This window comes from Tenrec ecaudatus, chromosome 1 (assembly GCF_050624435.1).
Source record: "Tenrec ecaudatus isolate mTenEca1 chromosome 1, mTenEca1.hap1, whole genome shotgun sequence".
Classification (NCBI taxonomy): domain Eukaryota; kingdom Metazoa; phylum Chordata; class Mammalia; order Afrosoricida; family Tenrecidae; genus Tenrec; species Tenrec ecaudatus.
The window spans coordinates 49918332-49940121 of record NC_134530.1 but is presented as its reverse complement, the minus strand read 5'-3'; the positions used below and the strand labels follow the sequence as shown (position 1 = coordinate 49940121).

The following is a 21790-nucleotide window of genomic DNA, read 5'->3' as shown; positions in this document are numbered from 1 at the left end:
CCCAGTCAGCCAAGCTCCCAAGAGTCTGAAAGTAAATCCCGAGTGAGGACACTGCTAAGTGAAACCTAAAGGTATTTTGTTTCCTCTACATTTAGGGAAAAAATGGTTCGGAAATCCAAATGGTAAAAGAGTATTTATGGATAATTTAACAGACATTAAAAATCCTAATCCTGCTCTCCACCTAACTCCCAGCACTCCTAACCTCCCCGCATACCTTACACAGGAACAAGGGTGACCCCACTCTTGAACAGCAGTCACGCAGGTCAGCTATTCCAGTGGGAGCCCTTCTTTCCTTCCGCTCCCAGTTCCTGGAAGACCTACTTCTTTACACCCTCCTAGTACTCAGCTAGGAGCACTGCTCGTGTAATAGGTCAGGCTCCGAGCTACTAACTGCAAGGTCTCCGATTCGAACCCACCAGCTGCACTGTGGGAGAAAGAAAGGCTGTCTGGTTCCATAAAGAGTTAACGTCTAGGACCCACAGGAGCAGTTAGTTCTAATCTGTCCTATCGGACTGCTATGAGTCGGAAACACAGTTTTTGTTTTGGCAATGGTTTTGTTTTGTTTTTGTGTACTCTGCTAGAATTTTCACCAGTTCCATTCTATCTATCTTACACAAACATGGGTCTCGCAATAAAGCTAAGGAATCTGAGCCTACTCCCACCCACTACTTTTCTACTTTTCCCTGGTTACCTCCCTTTCCTCAAGCCTCAGGCTGTCTTCCCACCACCACTTAAAAAAGGGTCTCCTAAATCTGACATGGAAAATTCAACGCCGGTTTTCCGTGGGATATAAATTTGATGGGCACCATCTCCCGTGGCATCCAAAAATACGGTCGTCTTGCTTCTCTTCTACTCTGCAGCTCTTTGTTGGCTACACACCCTGTCCAGGATTGCATCTGGTTCCCCTTTTCTCATACTGCATGGCTTGGGAAGACGACTGCATTCCAAGGCTGAACTACGCAGTAACTTGCTGTGGAGGTGATGCCGACTTATGGCAGAGTCACCAGTGGATTTCAAGGCTGTGAGCTTTCAGAAGCACATCTCTAAGGCCGTCTTCTGATGCACAAATCATCAGCATTCAGCCAGGGCCCCTAACCAACAGGCACGATCTTCAACTTGAACCGGATTCTGCTTTACTCATGTGCTAATGTACAATCTTCCAACTAGTAACTACAGACATTATTTTTGGTACAGCTCATCAACTCATAGTCGACAAAAAAAATAGAGAACTCCTCAAAAATGAGTTTCCCCTATTCAAATTTTCTGTTTCTGTCCATGGAATCGTCCCTCCTGCCTGTAATCACCAATATCATTAACTCTTCTACCTAATAGAATCTACTTATTCTCAGTTCTATAGATTCTTTCCTGCATGTCTCACATCTGGGACTCGTCTACACAAGTGAGAAAGGGCAGACACTTCTGCCAAGATTATTTCAACACTTCAACTTGTCCTTTGCCTCCACACATCCCGTTTTTCAAGCCATACCACACACCAATAAATTACTTTGGTAAAGCATTAGTTTTATCATGTGATTGACCAATTATCTATCTGAAGACCTGTAACATCAGACTCATGCAGAGCACATCAAGACCCCAACCCAACTGACTTAGCTTTCTTTCCTGCCATTCTTTAGCTAAGAAATTTGATCCTGACCAGTCATCAAATATGACTTATACTTTACCCCATCTGCACCAGACGAGACCTTCCCAATCAACCAGATCCACCCACATCTAATTCATGCTGACCTTTCCCCATGACTTCTTCCTTCAGTTACTTAAACGTAATTGGATCCTCACCCAATTCTGACAGCAGTCGTCATACTCGGCATATTTTCATTCACCTATCGTATGTCCACCTATTTTACTGGTTGAGTCCCCAGATGGTGCCAATGACTAATGCTCTGCCGCTAACAGAGAGGTTGAAAATGTGGGTCCACACATAGGCACCTTAGAAGATGATCTACTTCCCCAAAAGAGAGCCGCTGGAAACTCTCTAAAGCATAATTGTACGACACACATATGTCCTCATGAGTCTGAACTGACTCAACAGTACCTGGTTATTTTACTAATAAAACAGAGGAGCCAAGAGAATTACAATCTGGTCATATGCAGAAACCACGGACCTTAAAATGATTTCCAAAGCCATCAAAGTGGTAATAAGTTGTACAACACGATGAACGTAATATTATTGTCACTGAACTGTACATGTAAAAAAATGTTTAAATGTTGAATTAGCAAATGTTGCTATATTTTTGCCAATTAAAAACAAAACTAAAGTTCAACTTTGGTCTAGTGCCCATTCCACCATCACAGTAAGTGTGTCAGGTTCTTCAGGGACAAGTAGCTTCCTTACATTTAAAATTTTGTATATGAGGTGATTTCCCAAAGTCTTCTCTCTTAAGAGTTCTTTTGTGTCATGCCTGGATCTAAAACTGCAGGCAACAGGTAACCAACCACCAATTTTAAAGCAGTAACATAGCTGCCCACGTTTACCTTTTAAAGGCAAGCACTCCAATGGTTATGTTGAGGACATGGAAGCAAAAGCAGTTAGAAGTCTGTGACACACCACCACTTCTGAGGTGGGCTAGGCTTTCGTGACCAAATAAGTGTGTCCTAGTGGTGGAAAGGATCCAGTGGTGAACACTTCGGAGCAGAGCAAAGCAGAGCTCCCACGGTGTTCTCAGCAGTGTAAAGGCTGCTCCAATCTAGGAATAAAGTCACTCTCTTTCTACCTTTTCAACCCATCATCTTCCCTTCAGATCAAGAGTCAGTCAAACCATAGTATAAATGCGACGACTGGATTTCCTGGTGTTGGTAAACAAAACATCCAAAGCTTTCTCCTTCCTTTTCAAAAGCCTATCTAGCTTGGTGCTTTTCCTAGTGTTGTCTGCAGAGAGGCTGTTAGGAATGGACTTACTGAGTCAGAGTCCCCAGGAGCGGACTCAGTGCTCTGGGTCCTTCCTTCATCTCCAGGAGGTTCTTATGCTGAAGTGTGAGGACTGATATAGACGAGCCTCCTCCAGACAAGGGCATATGACCCCTTATCTGTTTTCCATCACTGGTGGGAAATTCAGCTTTTACACTTTCATGACCAAAATGTAAATTTACAAATGTGTCTCAGTAAGAAAAATCTGGGAAGCAATCAATGTTCTAGGGAAACCACTTACAAGTGGATGACTCACAGAGGAACTTGTAAAGGCTCATGTCCAAGGCACTCTCAAAAATGACTCTAGCACTCCAAAAGACGGTCAAGAATCAGATACCAATTCTTCAAATACAGTTCCTGAAAGATTTTGCCCCAAAATGAAGAAAATGGAAGACCTTAATGCAACACCTAGATTCACTTCCTCATCCCTTAGAAGAACCACAACAGAAGATAAAGTGATATCAATTTTACAAGTTAGATGGCAAGTTCTAATGACTTTTCTACCTAAAGCCACTTTATCGTGGCTTATGGAAATACAAACAGAATAACTCAGCCTCTGAAATGGAATCTGGGCCTTGCCATAGCAATCTGCAACATGCACACACACTGCCCTAGCAGCAGGAACAACAATCTGGAAATACGGTCAAGCTGTCCCCTGCCAGACATACACTTCCTGAATGAGCAATGTACCGGGCACTGAACAGGATCATTTGTTCAACAAGTTGGAGCTCCACCACATGCCATGCACTGGGCGGGCAAATGGCCAAATGGGCTCAGCTGCAAAAGGTGGGCAGCTCAAACCTACCAGAGGTGACTAGGGAAAACAAAGCTAGTGATTCTCCTTCCCCAAAATCATCCAGTGAAAACCCTACGGAGCAATTTGACTCATGCATCCACAGGACTGTCCTAAGTTGGAATAGATTCTACAGTAGATGGCAATGAACAAGAGAGTAATTCAGCCCTCACTGGACTTGTATCAAATAAGTCATTTAAATTTACGCTGCCAAGTTGTAAGGATCCTGGCCCAGTCTGGAACGGTAAATCTCTACTCAGCCTGGAAATGCCAATCACCTGGAACAGCTTCTAACACTACACAAGCCCCAAAGGCCCCCCCCCTACATCAAACAAAGGGAAACACAATGAGCCTCTGGGCATAGGTAGCTAGAGTTCCTTCCATCCACAGGTAATTCTAGCCAAGGTTGAGAACCACTCGTCTTGGGCCGCACACGATAGATGTTAAGACAAAGAGGCCAATGCTCCTATGGGAGTGAAAGAGACCTCAAGTACCCAGAAATGCATGTGTCAGCAGCAAGAACCATCAAACACAGCACAGGTGGAATACGCCTGACTCAGTGTTTAGAGATCGATTTTCATATAATGGATTATTATTTATAACTTTGTATGTGTTAAAATATTGAGTTTTATTTTTGTTTTTCTACGTGAAAAACTGCCTTTAGTCAAGAAAACATCATAGAATTTAAATTTACTTCAGTTGAGTCTTGAAACTTGATTAAAAAGTTTTCTGAGGAAATGAAAGATGATGGAAGTTAAGAGGAACAAGTACATTAAACAAAGGGAAGAGCACACGTAAAAGTCTAGAAGTAGAAAAGCCGTGGAAAAAAACCTGAGAGTAAGCAAGATGAAGCTGGATTAGCGATTCTCAAAGTGCCATCCATCCCTAGTCTAGCAACATCAAATCATTTGTCAGAAAGGCGTATGCTCAGGCCTCACCCAGGCCTTCTGAATCAGACACTTGGAGGGAGTTGATTTGCTACCAATTCACACAGACTCCATAGCATCAGCATTGGGCAGCTCACCATTGGATTCTAGAAACAATCAGGATCAGAAATCACACTTCATCTTTAAATCAAGAAGCCCACTCATAATACCGCTAGGGCAGCAGTTCTCAACCTGGGGGTCAAACAACCCTTTCACAGAGGTCGCCCAATTCACCACAGCAGCAAAATGACAGTGAAATAGCAACGAATATAATGTTATGGTTGGGGGGGGTCACCACCACACGAGGAAGGTGGAGAACCTCTGCTCTAGGCCAAGCAGGCAAGGCGAGTAAAGTGGGGGATGTGGGAAGCTGAAAAGGCAGCGCCCCAGTCTAGTCTGCCTTCCCACTGACACTGAGCACCAACAGGTGACACACCTGTGCTGAGTGAAGACCTGCACCGACAAAACATCTTTACTCAGTGGGTCAACTCTCAGATTCCTAACAAAAGGAAGGTCCTTCATAGGGCAACCTGCCTTCTCCTTTCTACACCCCCCCCCACTACTAGTCACACCTAGGCTAATCCAACAGCAAACCAACTGTCTAAGACTGACTACACTTTGTTCCTGGGTGCAAGGGGTAGAGGGATAAAAAGCTACTCCATCTGTAAAACTGATGGTGGTGATGATTGTACAACTCTTTATTATGTTTAAACTCTTGAATTGTATGATATCTGAGCTATGTCAATAAGGCTCGGGTTTTTTGTTTGTTTTGAAACTATTCTACCAATGAGATACCAACAACCCAAAGTCAGCTCACCTCCTACATGGACTTCCTACCACAGAACAAATGATCCATCTAGATGCATCTACAGGAGAAACTGCAACTGGGATGCTCCTTGTGAAAAGACTTGCTACTTCCTGGAATAGCCCTCTGGTCCTAGGCCTGAGAGACTGCCTTCACCTTCACTTCAGTGGGTCAAATCAGAAGCTATTGGATTCAGTAATATAAGGTTTCCAATAATCTGCAGCCTTTAGAAGACATGCAAGATATTTGCATACAAGCCCTCTCAGAGCTGAAAATGCCACATACAGTTCTATTCAAATGTCACCTGGAACAAGGAGAAACTTTGGGGGAAGCGATTAACAGCATGGCAAAAGCCTACTGATGCAGGTTCTTGCCACAGGAGCGCCTCACCCACATTTAGCCGCAGACCACAGCTGACGAGAGAGTGGTTACATGTTTCTGACTGAATCAGGTTAAAAAAGCACATTCCACTGAAGTTCAAGATGCAGAAAAAGATCCCAACGGACATTAATGTGCAGGGAACGAAGAGTGATTGCTTTATTCAGACGTTCCCTCCCCTCAATTCCTCACTTTCAGACAGACCAGTCAACACAGTTTCAGGAGTCTCATCTGACAGTGGGGATTCATGCTGGCTTGGGAAGCCTGGAGTCTGGGCCTGAGAGACCCAACAGATGTTGCCCTACTAAGTGTATGTCCAGAGACCTTCAAGGAAGCCATGGGAGGCTTCAAGAGGGAAATAGCAGTCCCACCTTCCACCTACTTCTTAAAAATTCAGAAACCATTTTCTCCCAACCAGAATAACTAAAGAAATAGGTTTCACAAACAAACAAAAAGAAAAGAAATAGGTTTCAAATCCAAGTAAAGTCAAATTTCAAAACTCTTATCTGGAAATGTGTGACTGAATTTCTATCTCTTAAGTGAAGTTCGATTTATAAAGGAGTGCTTGCTACCTACTGTTTTCAGGGCTACCTATCTTATTTCTATGCCTACAGATTAATTTTTAAAGGCTGAATGGCTTTCCCACAGGTAGTGGTAAGTTAAATTAAGGACCCAGTTGGTGTTGACTGTCTTTCAGGTATCAAGTACTATCTATCTCTCTGTGCCCTCTGCGAAGGTGATGGCATTTAAGGAGTGCCTGCAACGTGTCAGTCAACACCCTCTATTAATCGATTTAATGTTAGCAACTACTCCGCAATGTGAGCACGATTAGGCCCTATTTAAAGGTGCGAGAAACCAAGACACAGAGAGGTTCAGTGACTTGTCCAAAGTCACACAGCTAGCGGAAAAGTTGAATTGCAAGCTCTGGAGCTCTGGCTCTAGACTCCAAGCTCTTATTCACCACACTATGCTACCTCATCCCTCTCAGGATATGGTCAGACCATTCCATAAATGCTAATCAAACACCTGGACACCAAGCACTCTACCAGACAAAAGCACCCATTCACACAAAACCACCAGAAAATCAACTTTTACTCTGCCCACGCTCACTCAGTGTGACAATGCATGCCAAATGCACCCCAGATCTTACCTGTGAACTAAAAACCAAGCAAAAACCTAAAACTCAAACTCTCAAGAGTAATATCAAAAAAAGCAGACTTGTCCCAGCTTCGATGGGAGAGCAGCCAGTTTCCTATATGACCTTGATAGGTTACACAGTCCAAAAGTTAAAAACTAAACTTTAAACAGAGATCAAATCTCTTCCCCGGGCATTTAGCCAGAGCAGACATTCTGTAAGGATTCACCTATGAATGATGCGACTACAAAATATGCTCTTCTTTCCTTGACAGCATTTGAACTAGAATTCAAAGAATACGCTCATTGTCCATTTAACACAGTAAAATACCCAACACCCAATCAGAAACTGGTGTTCTTTGGGCTTCCTCTACCCACTTCCATTTTTAGAGGGCAGCAAGAATACTCACAGGTAAGCTCGAGGGTCTTGACTGAAGGCTCAAGTTCATATCTTCTTGCCCTCCCTTACTGGAGGTCATTGAGGGGGCTGAGGATGCCTGAGACCCGAATGAATCTTGAGATAACTCCTAAACAAGAATTGCAGAAGCAGTAAAGACTTAGTATCAATATAGCAGGGAAGCATATTTCATGGGGAAGGGGCTCTGGGACTCTCTCACACAGGAGAATTTAGGTGAGAGACAGCTCAATTGCGAACAATAACATCTATCTGAAGGCAGACAAATCCAAGCTGTGCTCTGAAGACAGACGGCGTCAATGAGGGACGCAGCTCTGTCTGGCACGCACGGAGCTAGCTATTCCTTGGAGGTCAAAGGCCATACTCTGGCTAAGCACAACATACATCTATGAAGAAATGAGGCTAGTTAATTTAGAACCCAAATAACCCACACCAGGACTTCTTCAACAAAATGTGTACCTGCTTCCTTCCAAAGGCATTATCGTGGGAGAAATCTTCCCAAAATGACACCAATGCACAAAATCTTTAGTGGCCCTGTCATCACGCAGTGGTTTCTCTTTTTGCTCTTAAAATATGGCCTAGATTGCTATTGTTAGCCTTTATCACCTCTTGTTTACCAGACATGGCTCTACATCAATGTTTGCTATTTCTCAATCTCAAATCACCTCAAAAAGAAAGACTTGTAACCACAAAGTATTCTAAAAAAAATGTGATGTGAATCTTGATAGCAATTCCAAATCAAAGGCCTCAAAAAGATTGTATGCAAATAGCATTTAGAAAGAACGGACAGGTCTAACAGTCAAACCTCGCAAAATGACTGTTTTGAAAAAGATTACACTCACTTGGATATTCAAGGTCTTGGTATTTTGGTTTAAAAATAAAAACATAACCCTAGTTCCATTATCTTCCATTTTTAAAATCTACGAAAGTTTCATATTTCTCCATCAGCAAGGAAAACTACAGGTTAAGAAGAAGGTTATGGCTTTTTATTAGTTCACCCAATCCAGTGAGCATGTTTACTCAGTTTAATTGGTTTCTGAGTGCACACTGAGTGTATGACAGCAACTCCGCACTGTCTGCAGTCACGTGTGGAGACGGGCCATCTCACCTGGGGTGGAGGGAAGCGCTGCTGGGAGTAGGCAGTTTGCTGCGACTGCTGCGCCTGGGGCTGAGGGTACGCAGCCTGCTGGGAGAGCGTCGAGGAGGCTGGCTGCTGAGGTTGCTGCTGCTGGTAGGGAGACTGTGCCTGTGGCTGCGAGTAAGGGGGCTGGCTCTGGGGGTGTTGCTGTGTCGTGGACTGCTGGGAAGGGTATGGAGTTGGTGACTGCTGATGTGGAGGCTGGGCTGGCTGCTGGGAGTACGGAGGCTGCGAGGCTGCGAGCTGTGGTGGCTGAGACTGTTGCTGCTGCTGATATGAAGGTTGCGCATGAGCCGTCTGGGAGGGTGGTTGCTGGGGGTAGGGTGGCTGCTGCTGCTGGGGGTGAGGACTTTGCTGGTTATAGTATGGAGTCTGGCCCTGCTGACCATACCCACTAGGGCCTTGCTGTCCATAAGGAGGAATCTGTAGAGAAGGAAAGAAAAAGGATACTCTTGAGCACAAGCTCTCTTGAATGATGAAAGGTAAGGCATTCTTTATCAGAAGCTACGTTCTGAGAATGGGTATTGAGAGCAGGTCCGTTGAGCCTCACAGCTTGGGGGCCTATGGGTTATTCAAATTCTGCCATCTCCATCTGAACTGAGCCAGCAAGGACAGACAAGCTGGGTTATCAGTTTGCTTATTTATACGTAGGCTACACTCATCCAGTGAACATTTATACTATTCAGTATTGGGGCAAATTTATGGTTGAAGTGTAGCTGTGTTTACCAACAAGTCCACTCTTTAGCGTGGCCGGACTGATTTTTTACAAGCACTAGGTCACAACGGTCAATAGCAGCCTGGCTCAGCCAACTGAAACCCCACAATTTTGTACTCTAGATAGTACACAAATCACTGATCCACCTTGGTTTTCTCATTCAAAAAATATCTGAGAGTCCACCTGCTTGCTTTGTAGTAAATAACTGTGTTTGGGACTGAGGACATATTTGCTAAATAGACATATTTGCTAATTAAAAAAAAAACAAAACACCCATTCTTGTCCTTCCTCTAAATTTCTCAGAAAGCCTGTGTGATAGTATCATGTTTTCTTTCTTGAACAGCACACTTTGCTTTAGAGTCTTAGAATTTAGGTTTAATTGCTGCTCACCGTTTCCAGTAAGAGTTACGACTAAAACACAAATGATAAAAAAAATGCTGTCAAGACAAAAAAGGAAAAAAATTTTTAAAAAGACAATAAAAAGAATAAAAGGTGAAGTCCGTACACAATATGGATGACCTTAAAAACAATATACTGTATATACTCAAGTATGCGCTGACCCGATTATCAGCCGAGGCACCTAATTTTACCATAAAAACTGCATGGAAAATTCGGCTTGTACACAAGTATACACGGTACGGATGGGAAGACCACAGTCACAACAGGGCAACTGCAACACAACTTCACCTTTATGAAATATCTAGAAAAGGCAAATGTATGGAGAGCAAAGCTTATTGGTAGTTACCAGGGGTAGGACTGCAGGAGGGGACAGGAGAACCCTGAGCTTCTGTGAAGGCTGATATTATTTAGAAGTGAGTACGGGTGATCACTGAGCAATATGACCATGGATCACTGAGTATTTGCACTTGTGAAGATTTTGGAAACGTCAAATGTTTGGTTTGATATATATTTATCACACAAATGTTTGTTTACATATATATTTACCATATGTATACTGTGAATGACTAGACAAAAGGAGCAATTTTAATAATTATAGTAGCATTTCTAGCACCTTTATTGTTTAAACCATCTCCTTTTCTCCTCTACTGTCAGTCTCTTGCCCTAAATATTCATTGTGAACCAGTTAGCTGATATGCTGGAGGGCTTCAGAAACCTAAAGGGCCGCTTTCATTCCCCGGGCACATGGTATGAGGTTTTCTCGATTGTAACACTGGATAGGTGCCATGGAATTTAGAGCTTTGTGCACATCGATGAAAAAGTTCATCATCTTAATAACTGAGAGCTTGAGGACATTAAGAATAGAACTTTTTTTCACCTCATTTCCATCAGAAATCACCCCCTACTAGGTACAAGTAGGTTAGTTAGGCCAGGAGAAAAAGATATCCGAGGGAACTTCAAAAACCCCATGATCTTTCATTTCTACTTTGCCACGCACTTTGTGAAGCCCTTCATACGTACCACCCGGAGCCAAGGAATTTCATGAAGCACATATGGGAATGGTACCCACAATCTTGGCCTTGCCAGGAGCACGCAATAACTAACCAAGCCAACTCTCAAGAGAGACTTGGGAACTGAGAAAATGTTCTGATTCTGTAGTTCATAACCAGATCCTAATCCTGAATAGCAACAAAGGTTAAGGTACTCCTAGTCACCACTTACCTGCTGTGCATAAGAGAGGCCGCCCATGGTACTCTGCGCCCGGCCCTGCATGGCCATCGGGTACCGCTGTGGGGTCTGGGACCCATATGGCTGCCCTGGATACCCATGTCCTTGCTGCGGTCCTGTCGGAGGTCCCTGTGGTTGCGAGTATGGATTAGTCCCACCATATGGCTGAGGTCTCATCTTGCCCATCTGATCCATTGGACTGGATGGCTACAAAATAAAGAACATTTTCATTAACCTGAAGCATTTTAAATGGCCTCTGGCCATATGAACTCATAATAAACACAGACTTTTGAAAATGTGTTTGAAAATATTATGAAAAATAAGGAAACACAGTAACTCTTGAGAAGTCACTTATGTCCTCCTCACCCCTTGATTTAGTCATATAAAAATACCACCTGTTTGTAAAAGTATCCTAAAAGTTCTTTTTAGGTATTTGAGATCCAAGGCAGAGGGACACATGTGGAACAATTAATATATGAACTAGATGGTAGAGAATATTAAAGACCCTTCAAGGGTAGGAGAGGGTAGTGTTGCCAGACACTGCTAAGATCTTCCCCAGCAAGTACCACAATTGATACTTTAATAGTCTGGCTAGGAATTCCAATATACCAGTGTCCAGATGTTTCTATTCTTCAAATAATGGAAACTTTTCCTTGTTCATCTGTAGCCTGTTTGCACTATTGCACAAGCAGTTAAATTTATTCTTCCTTTCAGTTGAGCAATGTGGCTAAATTACAAGTTGCTGAGGAAGCTGTAATGGTATTTAGAGTCCTGTGCATCTCAATAAAAAAGTTCATCTCATTGAATATTCAGGAATTTGAGGATCTAGAATAGAATGTTTCTCTCTTAAAGAATAAGGTACACAGTACCAGTTTTTTTTTAAAGTCTGAAGTTAAATTTCAAATTATTTAGCTACAAAAACAGCTTTTGTTCCAACTCTTTGTGGGCCAATAAGCTCAACCACCTCACTTTTTGGCACAGTTGCATACCGATTACACATTGGGCTGCTGCTAACCACAAGGTCAACAGTTCAAACCCACCCCACGTGCTTGGTGGGAGAACGATAGGCTTTCTACTCCCATAAAGAGTTCTTCTCGGAAACCCACAGGGACGGTTCTACCTGGTCTTATAGGGTCGTTGTGCGTCAGTACTGACCAAATGGCAGTGGTTTGCCCTCTTGGAACTGCACAGTTGTTGGCATGTGCCCTCAAACTGGTTTGGGCTCGTAGCAACCCTACCACTGTCTAGGTCCTCACCATCTTCACAAAGTCAACCCATCTTGTTATGGAGCTTTTTGTTTTTTTCTTGCTGACCCTGTACCTTACTAAGTACATTTATTTACCAAGTATAATGTCCTCTATCTCCAGGGACTGATCCTTTCTGATAACATGTCCAAAATGCATGCAACAAAGTCTTGCTATCCTTGGTTATAACTGGACAAATAATAGCATGTGTCCCAAAATATCCTCATTCTCTCCTATAAAGATAGGGGGGTTTACATGGTCATACCAAGCCACCTATCACTCAACAGTCCTCACCTCCCAGACTGCCAACTGTTGTCTATGTGACCACTAGGTGAAGAGGCTGTATTTGCTTAACAGAGACACCAACTAACCTGCTTTAAGAATCTCAGTTCACATCTCCCTCCCCTCAAGCATGAGGGGAGTCACTGCCATGGCTACTTTGGAGCTTCCAGAACTATCAACCAGGGCCTCAGATCAGAATTTCCTGAAGCTTCATAAATGGCTGGGCTTTGCCCCTACCCCGCTAAAAGCCTTAGAAAAATCTGATATAGACTCCTGAGAAACAGTGTTCTAAAAGAAGTAATGCCCAGTAAAATGTTCTATGGTGTGGCTATTACATATACAAAATATGGCTAGTGAAACTGAGGAACTGAATTTTAATGTTTCTTCAATATTAATTTAAATTTAAAATAACCACGTGGCTACTATATTAAGTTGTGTCATTCCAGAGAACAATGCCAAATCACACATCATTACCTGCTCAACAGCAGAGAAACTTCCAATGTACTACATCTTGTACAGTATTACATAGAAAGAGCAAAGAACATAGTAATCGGACAGACCCTGGCGTAGGTCCTAACTCCCTCACTGACCATGAACGCATCTAAAATGTACATAACACACTTAGCACAGTGCCAGGTATTCGAAGACACAGGAAGCACCAGCTCTTTTCAATAATAACAAATGCCTCTGCCTCCTTCTCACGGCCCTTCACCTTACACATCTTCAGTGCGCTGCCATGGTTCCTTCACCCAAATCCAGCTCACTGCTGGAGTACTGTGCTCTGCCATCCTGTCCGCATGCTTTTGCCAGCAGAAACCCAACTTCCATCAAGAAGTCACGTCCTGCTGCTTTACCATACTCGTGGAACCCTCACGTTTCTGATGTCCTATTAGAAATTCAGTCAGAATCATGAAGTTCAGCACTTAATTATGGCTGTTCATATCTTGCAAGACGAACTTCTAGGAAGTCTGAGATACAGTGCTTTATCTTTAAAGTCCCCCTAAATAGCCAAGGGCAATGCTGGAACAACTGCAAGGGTATAGAAAGTGGGTTCCAACTCCTAGTGACCCCAATAGAGGGCAAAGAAAACTCGCCAACCCTGTTTCATGCTCACAGTCACTAGGCTAAGCCTGTCATTGTAACCACTGTGTCAATTCACCTCGCTGACATTCCTCCTCTTGATCGCGACCCTCTAAACAAGCATGTCCTGTCCTTTTCCGGGACCAATTCCTCCTGGTAGCAAGTCCAAATTACATGAAACAAAGACTCGTCACCTTACTTCTAATAAACATTCCAGCTGTACTTCTTCCAAAAGACAGTTATTTATTTGTTCTTCTGGCAGTCTATGATATATTTAATATTCTTTGCCAGCACCACAATTCAAAGGCATCAATTCCTTCTTTGGTCTTCCTTATTCATTGTAGATCCAAGTAATATGAAAGCCTCGAGAACAACCTTTTTTTGTTTATCAGCAGAGTTGTGAGCCAACCCCCGTTTTCTTTTATGTTCAGGCACAATCCACCTATAATAGTTGACCTTCATCTGTTAAGTGTTTCGAGATCTCCTTGTTTTCAGCAAGCTCTAGTGTCATCTGTAATCTGAGGTTGTAAATTAGTTTCCCTCCAATCCTGAAGCCAGTCTTCTACATATAGTTCAGCTTCTTGGACTATTCACAAAGTGAATAAAAAGAGTGAAAAGCTACAAGCATGACACATACTTTTCCTGACTGTAAGCCACATATTATTTCCATATTCTGTTCCAACAACAGCATCTTGGCCTGCGTACAGGTTCAGCATGAGCACAAGGACAGGTACTGGAATTCCCATCCTTCTCAATGTCATTCATGGTTTGTTATGATCCACACAGAGTTGAATGCTTTGCAGTCAATCAAACACATCTTTCCGGTATTCTCTGCTTTCAGCCAAGATCTATCTGACATCAGCAATGCTATCCTTAGTTGCATGTATTCTTCAGAATCTGGCTTTATTTTTTTTAATTCTGTGTTGATGTACTGCTGCAGTCACTTTTATCTTTGGCAAAATTTTACTTGTATATGATTGTTCATGATATTGTTCAATAACTTCTGCATTCTATTGGATCTCCTTTCTTTGGAGTGCACAGATAAGGATCTCTTCCAGTCAGCTGACCAAGTATCATTCTTCTAAATTTCTTGGCATAGACAGGTGAGAGCTACCAGTGCTGTACCCATTTGCTGAAACATCTCAGTTGATATTCTGTCAGTTCCTGGAAGCTTGCATCAGCACAGTATAGACTTCTTCCTTCAATACTATTAGATCTTGATCACATCCAACTTTCTGAAATGGCTGAATATCAACCAATTTGCAGCCCACCTCCCTTTTGGTACAATGGCTCTCTCTGTGTATCCCATCTTCCTTTGAAGCCTCCTGTATCGTTCAATGCTTTGCCCTTAGAATCCTTGAATATTGAAACTTGAGGCTTGCATTTCTTTTCAGTTCTTTCTGCTTGAGAAATGGTGAGTGTGTTGTTCCTTTTGGTTTTTAAACTACAGGTCTTTGGAAGTTTCATTATAATCACACTTGCCTTTTTGTCTTCTCAAGCCATTCTTTGAAATCTTGTTTGTTTCTTTTATCATTTCTCCCATTCATTTTAGCTAATCTACACACAAAGAACATGTCTCTGGGTCTCTTCTGACATCTATTTTGGTCTTTTCTTTCCTGTATTTTTAATGCCATTTTGCTTTCTTGATGTACGATGTTCTGAGTTATTGTCTAGTTGTTAGTGTTCCATGTGCCCAATCTATTTGAGATGGCTTCTCAATTCAGGTTGGATATATCGAAGGCTGTTGACTCTTTTAAATTTTCTTCAACTTCATCTTGAACTTGCATACGCGCAACTGATAGGCTGTTCCATAATTGGCCCCTAGCCTTGTTCTGATAATGAGCTTCTCCATCATCTTTCTGCAGGTAGAGTCAATTTGATTCCTGTTTTTTTCAACTGGTGAGGTCCACATTCATAGTCAACAATTATGTTACTGAAAAAGGTTATTTCTAATGAACAGGGTTATATCAAAACAGTAAGCCACACTGCTAGCTGGGGTTGATTCTGATTCTGAGAGATAGTAGATAGGATGCCAAGACTATACACTATTTCAAGAAGCAAATACGCACTGCCACTGAGTCAATTTTGATTCATGATGGCCATTTAAGGACAGGGTAATACTGCCCTTCTGGGTTTCCAAGACTGTAGAAAGCCCTATCTCTCTCCCATGGCAAGAAGCTCATAGCCTCCTCTTCCTCTTGTGCAGAGTGGTGAATGGTTTTGAATGGCTGACCTTGCGGCTAGCGGCCCAACACCGAGTCCAGGGTTCTTTAATGAACAGGGATGAGGAGACTGACTATAGGGCAGCAGTTCTCAACTTGGGGGTTGAACAACCCTTTCACAGGGGTCAACAGATTCACAACAGTAGCAAAATGACAGTTATAAAGTAGCAACAAAAATAATTTTATGGTTTGGGGGGTCACCACAACATGACGAACAGAATATTAAAGGCATGCGGCATTAGAAAGATTGAGAACCACTACTGTAGGACAAAGCCCAGATCAAACCACCTCAGCAGAGGTCCAAGGCACACTCTGATCCATGAGACAGGTAACAACTTGAAGGGAAGAAAAAAGCTTGAACTGAGAGCAGAGGAGAAACCCAAACACTTTGAAAACAACCTTACATTCCAGCCTATACCAGAGAAACTTTCAAAAGTGCATGTTGTTGATATTGCATGGAGTTGAATAGATTTCCACTCAGAGACCAGACAGGCAGGGTGGAAGGCTGTAACCTTTAGTGGAGCAAGCAGTGGTGGCACTGTCAGGTGAGCACTGGGCTGATCACTGAAAGGTCAAACCAAGCAGCAGTAAAGATTTACAGCCTTGGACACTATAAACAGCGGTGCTTATGAGTTGGGATTTTTAGGAAAACAGATCACCACATCTTTTCTCCTGAGGAGTAGTAACTGGTAGGTTCTACCAGCCAAGCTTTCAGCTAAGTGTCCTTAACCATTGTGCACCAGGCTTTTTTCAAACTGCCTGGCAAAGGAGAACTGCCTCTGGGTTTCTGAGCTGGTAACTCTTTATGTGAGTAGAAAGCCTGTCTTTCTCCCATAGAGTGCTTGGTGGTTTCGAACTGTTGACCTTGCAGTTTGCAGCATAGCATAACCCACCATACCACCAGGATTCCTTGCACTCTTAAACAGTGGATACCAATTTATGTGGAGACTAGTTAATAAAGGACTCATGGACTCTTCCAACTCAACTTTTGGAAATCTTTGAAAACCAAATATAAATGTCTGAATCAAACAATTTCTTCTTCATCAAATCTCTGGTGTCCTTCCCTCACCAAAGAATTATAATCAACAGAATATACAATTTAGCAAACTAAAACGTATTTGGCTCAACATCAAGATTAAACTTGTCTCATGTCAAAGTTTAACACCTGCTCCTATCAGGAAGGGAGGTAGGCAGGATCTAACTCAGGGGGCTGCCACATAAAACTATTGTGGAAGATTGGTGATTTGCAGGAACAAATGCAGTGGCAGTTCTACTATGTCCAGTAGGTTGTTAGGAGTCAAAATTGACTTGATGGCAGTGAGTATTAATCTCTCATAACAGCAAAAAAGGGCCTTAAAGCTTCACTAATCAAGTTTTATTGCAAAGTAGCAATTTCAGAGCAGAAAAAGTCCCTACTTTATGCAGGATGAAAAAGCCAGCAGCAGCAGTCTGCAGGCACCGGGTAAGCGGAAAGAGGGGGGCAAACACCAAACACTAGCTGCAAAGAGCCAGAGTCTTGACTATGGGAAAGACAGAGGAAATCCTTTCAATGGGAAACCACAGGAGAAGATTACTGTGATTACACCTCAAAAGCAAAGGCTCTTCCACAGAGACATAATAGAGAGGAAAATACTGTCCCCTTGATTAGGCAAGTCAGGCCCCTCTGCTATATACTCTCTGCATTCATAAAAAATAAAAATAAAAAAGGAGGAAGGAGTCCTAAGAAAACTGCCGTTTCCATCTACCACCTATCTCCTTCCAGATCACTGGCCGTGTTATTAATTGCCTGCCAAGTGAAATGCGTCAAAAGATGATGTTTAGGGGCATCAAAGGCAAGGATGCCTAGCAAGCACAGCCCTCAGAACCGTCAGAGCAGCTTTCAGACTCACCACCTGCGCAGAGTCCCCGATTCAAGGAAATGAAATTTCAAGCCCCTGCAAATTAGTTGATAAAAAGTATCGGGACGAAAGAGAGAGAAGGATTGATACAGTGGCTGCATCAATGGGCTGAAACATAAGAACTGCGAGGCTGGCACAGGACCAACGAACTAGGCAATGTTTTGTTCTGCTGTACACAGGGGTCACTGTGAGTCAGGACTGATCCAGGGGCACCTAACTACAAACAACAACAGACTGGTTGGCTGACAGAGCCTTTACAATGTATTACACCAGGGAAAACGATAATGACCTTCAGGGATTACAGACTGAATTTAAAGGTGGAGCTGGGCTAAATGTCATGCATCTGAAAGAAACTCACAGGTTAAGTGCAGCTGCAAATTCTCCAACTTTTCACTAAGAATGATAAGGTGAGGCAAAAGGGACCAATCATTCAAACTTCCAAGAGAGTGATGCTATTTGTCAAGATGGACCATACTATACCACAGGGACACCAGGAAAGAGAAACATTTCCTTAAATAAAAGCCCAACTGAGTTAAGCTCCAGCTGTCAGTCCCAATTTGAAGGTACTACAAAGGCAGGAAGGACCAAGCAGCAACTCTAAGGAGCCAGCATTTATACCCTATAGTGTGAAGGACTAGCAAGAGGAAGAGAGGGACCAGTCGGGGCTGCCCATCACACAGGGAGCCTTGGCCACGACTTGTTCGGTCACCCTCTGTGCCAACTAGTTGGGGCTTGTATAAACCTCCACTCGTAACCTGGAATTTGGACACTTAAATATTATTTCCTACATCCTGTGCTTTCAATTTATTCCCGGCCAGAGTTGTTGTAGGACTTTTAATAATAACAATTTTTAAAAAAGCATCCCTGGCTCTTTAACCGAAAGAACCCCCTAATTGATTCCCACAGTAATTAACCTGCATTTTACCTCAGAGAGCGGTAGTTAAGGAAGTCGGCACTGCTATTTATAACTCATCTCAAATTGAGGGCAGACTGCCTAAAATCTAACACATCCCAGCTGTACTCCTGTTTGAACTGGGGCCAAGGGAATTTTTTAAAGCAATCTTGGCACCGAATGAATGACACCAACAGTAGGAGTGCGCGAGTGGTTGTGTTGTGGTGACGTAGCATTGGAGGTGGAATGGGAGAGGGGGCCAGTGTACTGTGATCCCTCCGTGCATGCCGGCTGCTCGCCGAGTCCCAGTACAGTAAACTGGGAACCGCCCACTGAGAGCCAAACACAGGAAAAGGCTTTTCCTGTGGAAGGCCTTGAAGTGAGAAACACATGGCTAATCTGCATAAACGCGAAGCCACACCGCCCCTGCCAGGAAGGTTAGTGCTCGTAATCTCTGGCCATGAAACTGGCTGCCTGGGAGGACTTGGACTGGCGCCTGATAACCCAGAAAGAGCAGAGAGAACAGATGGGTAAGGACCCCGGCAGAAAACAGCCCTGGGTCACGTGACTCGCCACATGGCCCTGCCAGCACAAACTATTGTCTGGCTAAGGAGCTCCCATACAAAGACACCAGGCCTCGCTTCCTGTGATTCCAGGGACAGGCAGCAGCTGTTGATCCAGTTCCCTTCTGGGACCCTCCCCCCCTTGGAAGGCGTTGTAGGCAGGGGCAAAAATAAAAGTTAAGGCCTCTCCCAAGGCAAGAGCTTTCAGGTTTCTTGCAAGCTCCACATGGCTCAGCTAGGATCGTGGGATAGGCTGACCTCCATGAAAATAACCCCCTTTGTACCTTGGCAGGAGAAACATGGGGCTTTCTACCCTGCCCTTTGGGGAAACTCTGAGTCCAAATGAACTCGCTGGCAATGAGTTTGGCTTGGAGCTTGGTGCACATGAGTTAGCCAGCTGAACCATGCCCCTCCCACCTACATAGGTAAGGCACCCTGGATCTTATGCACGTTCAGCCCTTCCCTTATCACCCCGCCAGTCCTTTGTGGCTTTAAAGACTGGTCGAAGACCCCTATTCTAATGGAGGCAAAACCGCCCCGAAATCTGTTTCAGATATATACTGCTATCTGACCTCCTAAAATATGGAAACCCCCACCCTCCGACTTAATTTCCAATAGTGAAGAACCACTGTTGCTTAAGTGGCCTCTGGGTAGTAACAGAATCCTAACCTCCCAGTTGGTTTCACCAGAGGCACCTTTAAAGATTTCATGACGCTAAATTGATTTAAAATTTTAAATCTCTCACCAGATACACCTATACCTGAGCTCAGAGGGTCAAACCCACTCAGCCGATGGCTCCTTAATCTCATCTGGACATCGCACTGCCATTTCCTACTTTCTAGGAAATGATTCCTTTATTCTAGGTCTAGGTCCTAGATCACTCCCAAGTTCTAGGAGTAACTACATAAAGAAACATCTAGCTTTTGTTTTTCAATTCTTTGAAACTTCCGTAAGTTTCCAAAGTGAATAAAAAATTAAAAACCCAAGTCAATGAAATGTTCTTTCCAATCCATCCTATTTACAAAAACTAGAGAAGATCAGGGTATGTTTTCCTTTGCAGATTACGTTAGAGCCCACGTCAAAGACATCATCGGAAGCCTGTCTACACCCTCGCGAGGATCTGCAACTCAAACACAAAACAACCTTCTAACTCGGTTCTCATTTTGTATAGGTTTGACACTCAGCTGAGAATTGTTCCTCTACCCCAGATACACTAAATCAAAACCTGCATTTTAAGATCCCTCCCCTGCCTTAAAATCCCAGGTGATTTATTTTTTGGGGGGTGATATCAAAAGTTCATGTGGGGAGAAAATAGCCTTAAAAAACAATGGAGTTGTCCATGAATTTTTTGAATCCCTGCTCATACACCTATAGAGACCTACTGAGCTGTAATGCTGATTCAGGGTGGAAATGGACCAGTTGGAGCTACTGCTTTCTAAGCCACACGCTGTCTCAAGAGTGTGAAGAGCACACTATGCCATCTAGTTGACTCCAATGTCTGTCGGTCCTATAGGGCAGAGTAGAACTGTTCTTAGGGTTTCCAAGTGTGTGAATCGTTAACGGGAGCAGCCAGCCTTCTCTTCCTCCAGAGGAACGGCTGGTGAGTTCAAATCCCAGACTTTGCAATTAGCCACCAGCATTTAACCCACTGCACCAACACAGCCAAGAAAAAACAAAAGCTGTACTCTCTCCTTGGCTCAGACATTTATTTGGCTATTATGCCCCATCATCATTCCCAACCAAAAGATCAAAGTAGAAGGAGACCCACAGGGGACAAGGCTCAACCAGGAAGGATTATAAGAGGTAAGTAACACTGGAGAGGAGGACGAGGACGCCAGGAAAACCACACCCAGGTGTCTGCTACCCACTTACTTTCTTCTTGAGTTCCAGAGTTAAAATAACAACAAAGACCATCTATCTCACTGCTATCATGGAGCTGGTGCCACAACCTACAGGGCCCCTCAAGTGAGCATCACTAATGAATTCCCTAACAAAGTTGTTCTCCAGTGAACTTTTAACAGCCACCTTTCACAGAGAAAATAAAATGTTCTTTTCCAAATGATAAAGACCCCTTCGTTGGAAGACGAACTTAGCTAACAGATTTTTCCCAGTTTCCAAAAGATCACAAAAAACACGAAGGAAATGGAACGACTTTAACAAGATTTCCTCAAGTCCTCTGTAAAATCTTGAGGTTATAAATACCACAGAAAGGCCCCTCCCTCCAAAAAAGAATAGACAGATTAAAGACATTAAGAGAAAAAAAAAAGACATTAAGAACTGAAATGCCATTTGATACAATTAAACTTTTGCCTTCTCTTTAACTTTTTATCTCAAGAGTATGGCCACCTTGGTGAAAGCAGTGGACCGCCTGTTTTCCAATCCCTAGTATCTGATCAAGTCCCTGAGGGTGACTGCACCCCAACCTCCTCCACGACACAGTCCAAGCCGTGCTCCAGATTCTGAGCCAACAGCCTTTGGTGGGGCCAGGAATCTGAATTTTTAATCTCTTTAGGTGATTCTCCTGTCCATCCAGCTTGGGATCAGTTGGACTACATGGCTCTCCAAGGTTCCTCTCATGCCCAGCACATGGTGATTCTAGAATCCAGATGCAGATGACCACGCCCAGTTTCCTTAGGCCAAAACTGGTCTGGAGAGGGTGGTGCCTGGTCATGAAGGGAAAACCAGGGCCAAACTGCAGATGCTTAAATGCGCAGCATTCTTAAAGGCAAGCTTTCCCAACTTCCTACTCCCGA

At 43.4% G+C, this 21790-nt stretch overlaps 1 protein-coding gene across 2 annotated transcripts in view; it reads right to left on the bottom strand.

Annotated features, from left to right (window-relative positions):
* ARID1A (AT-rich interaction domain 1A) overlaps positions 1–21790 on the bottom strand; it is a 73756-nt gene that overhangs the window by 32270 nt on the left and 19696 nt on the right. For both annotated transcript variants that reach the window (XM_075552803.1, XM_075552810.1), the window contains exons 2-4: positions 10851–11063; positions 8486–8938; positions 7373–7489 (exon numbers count right to left, since the gene is read on the bottom strand). In XM_075552803.1, coding sequence (XP_075408918.1) covers positions 7373–7489; positions 8486–8938; positions 10851–11063 — 783 coding nt within the window. The remainder of the gene's footprint in view (positions 1–7372; positions 7490–8485; positions 8939–10850; positions 11064–21790) is intronic.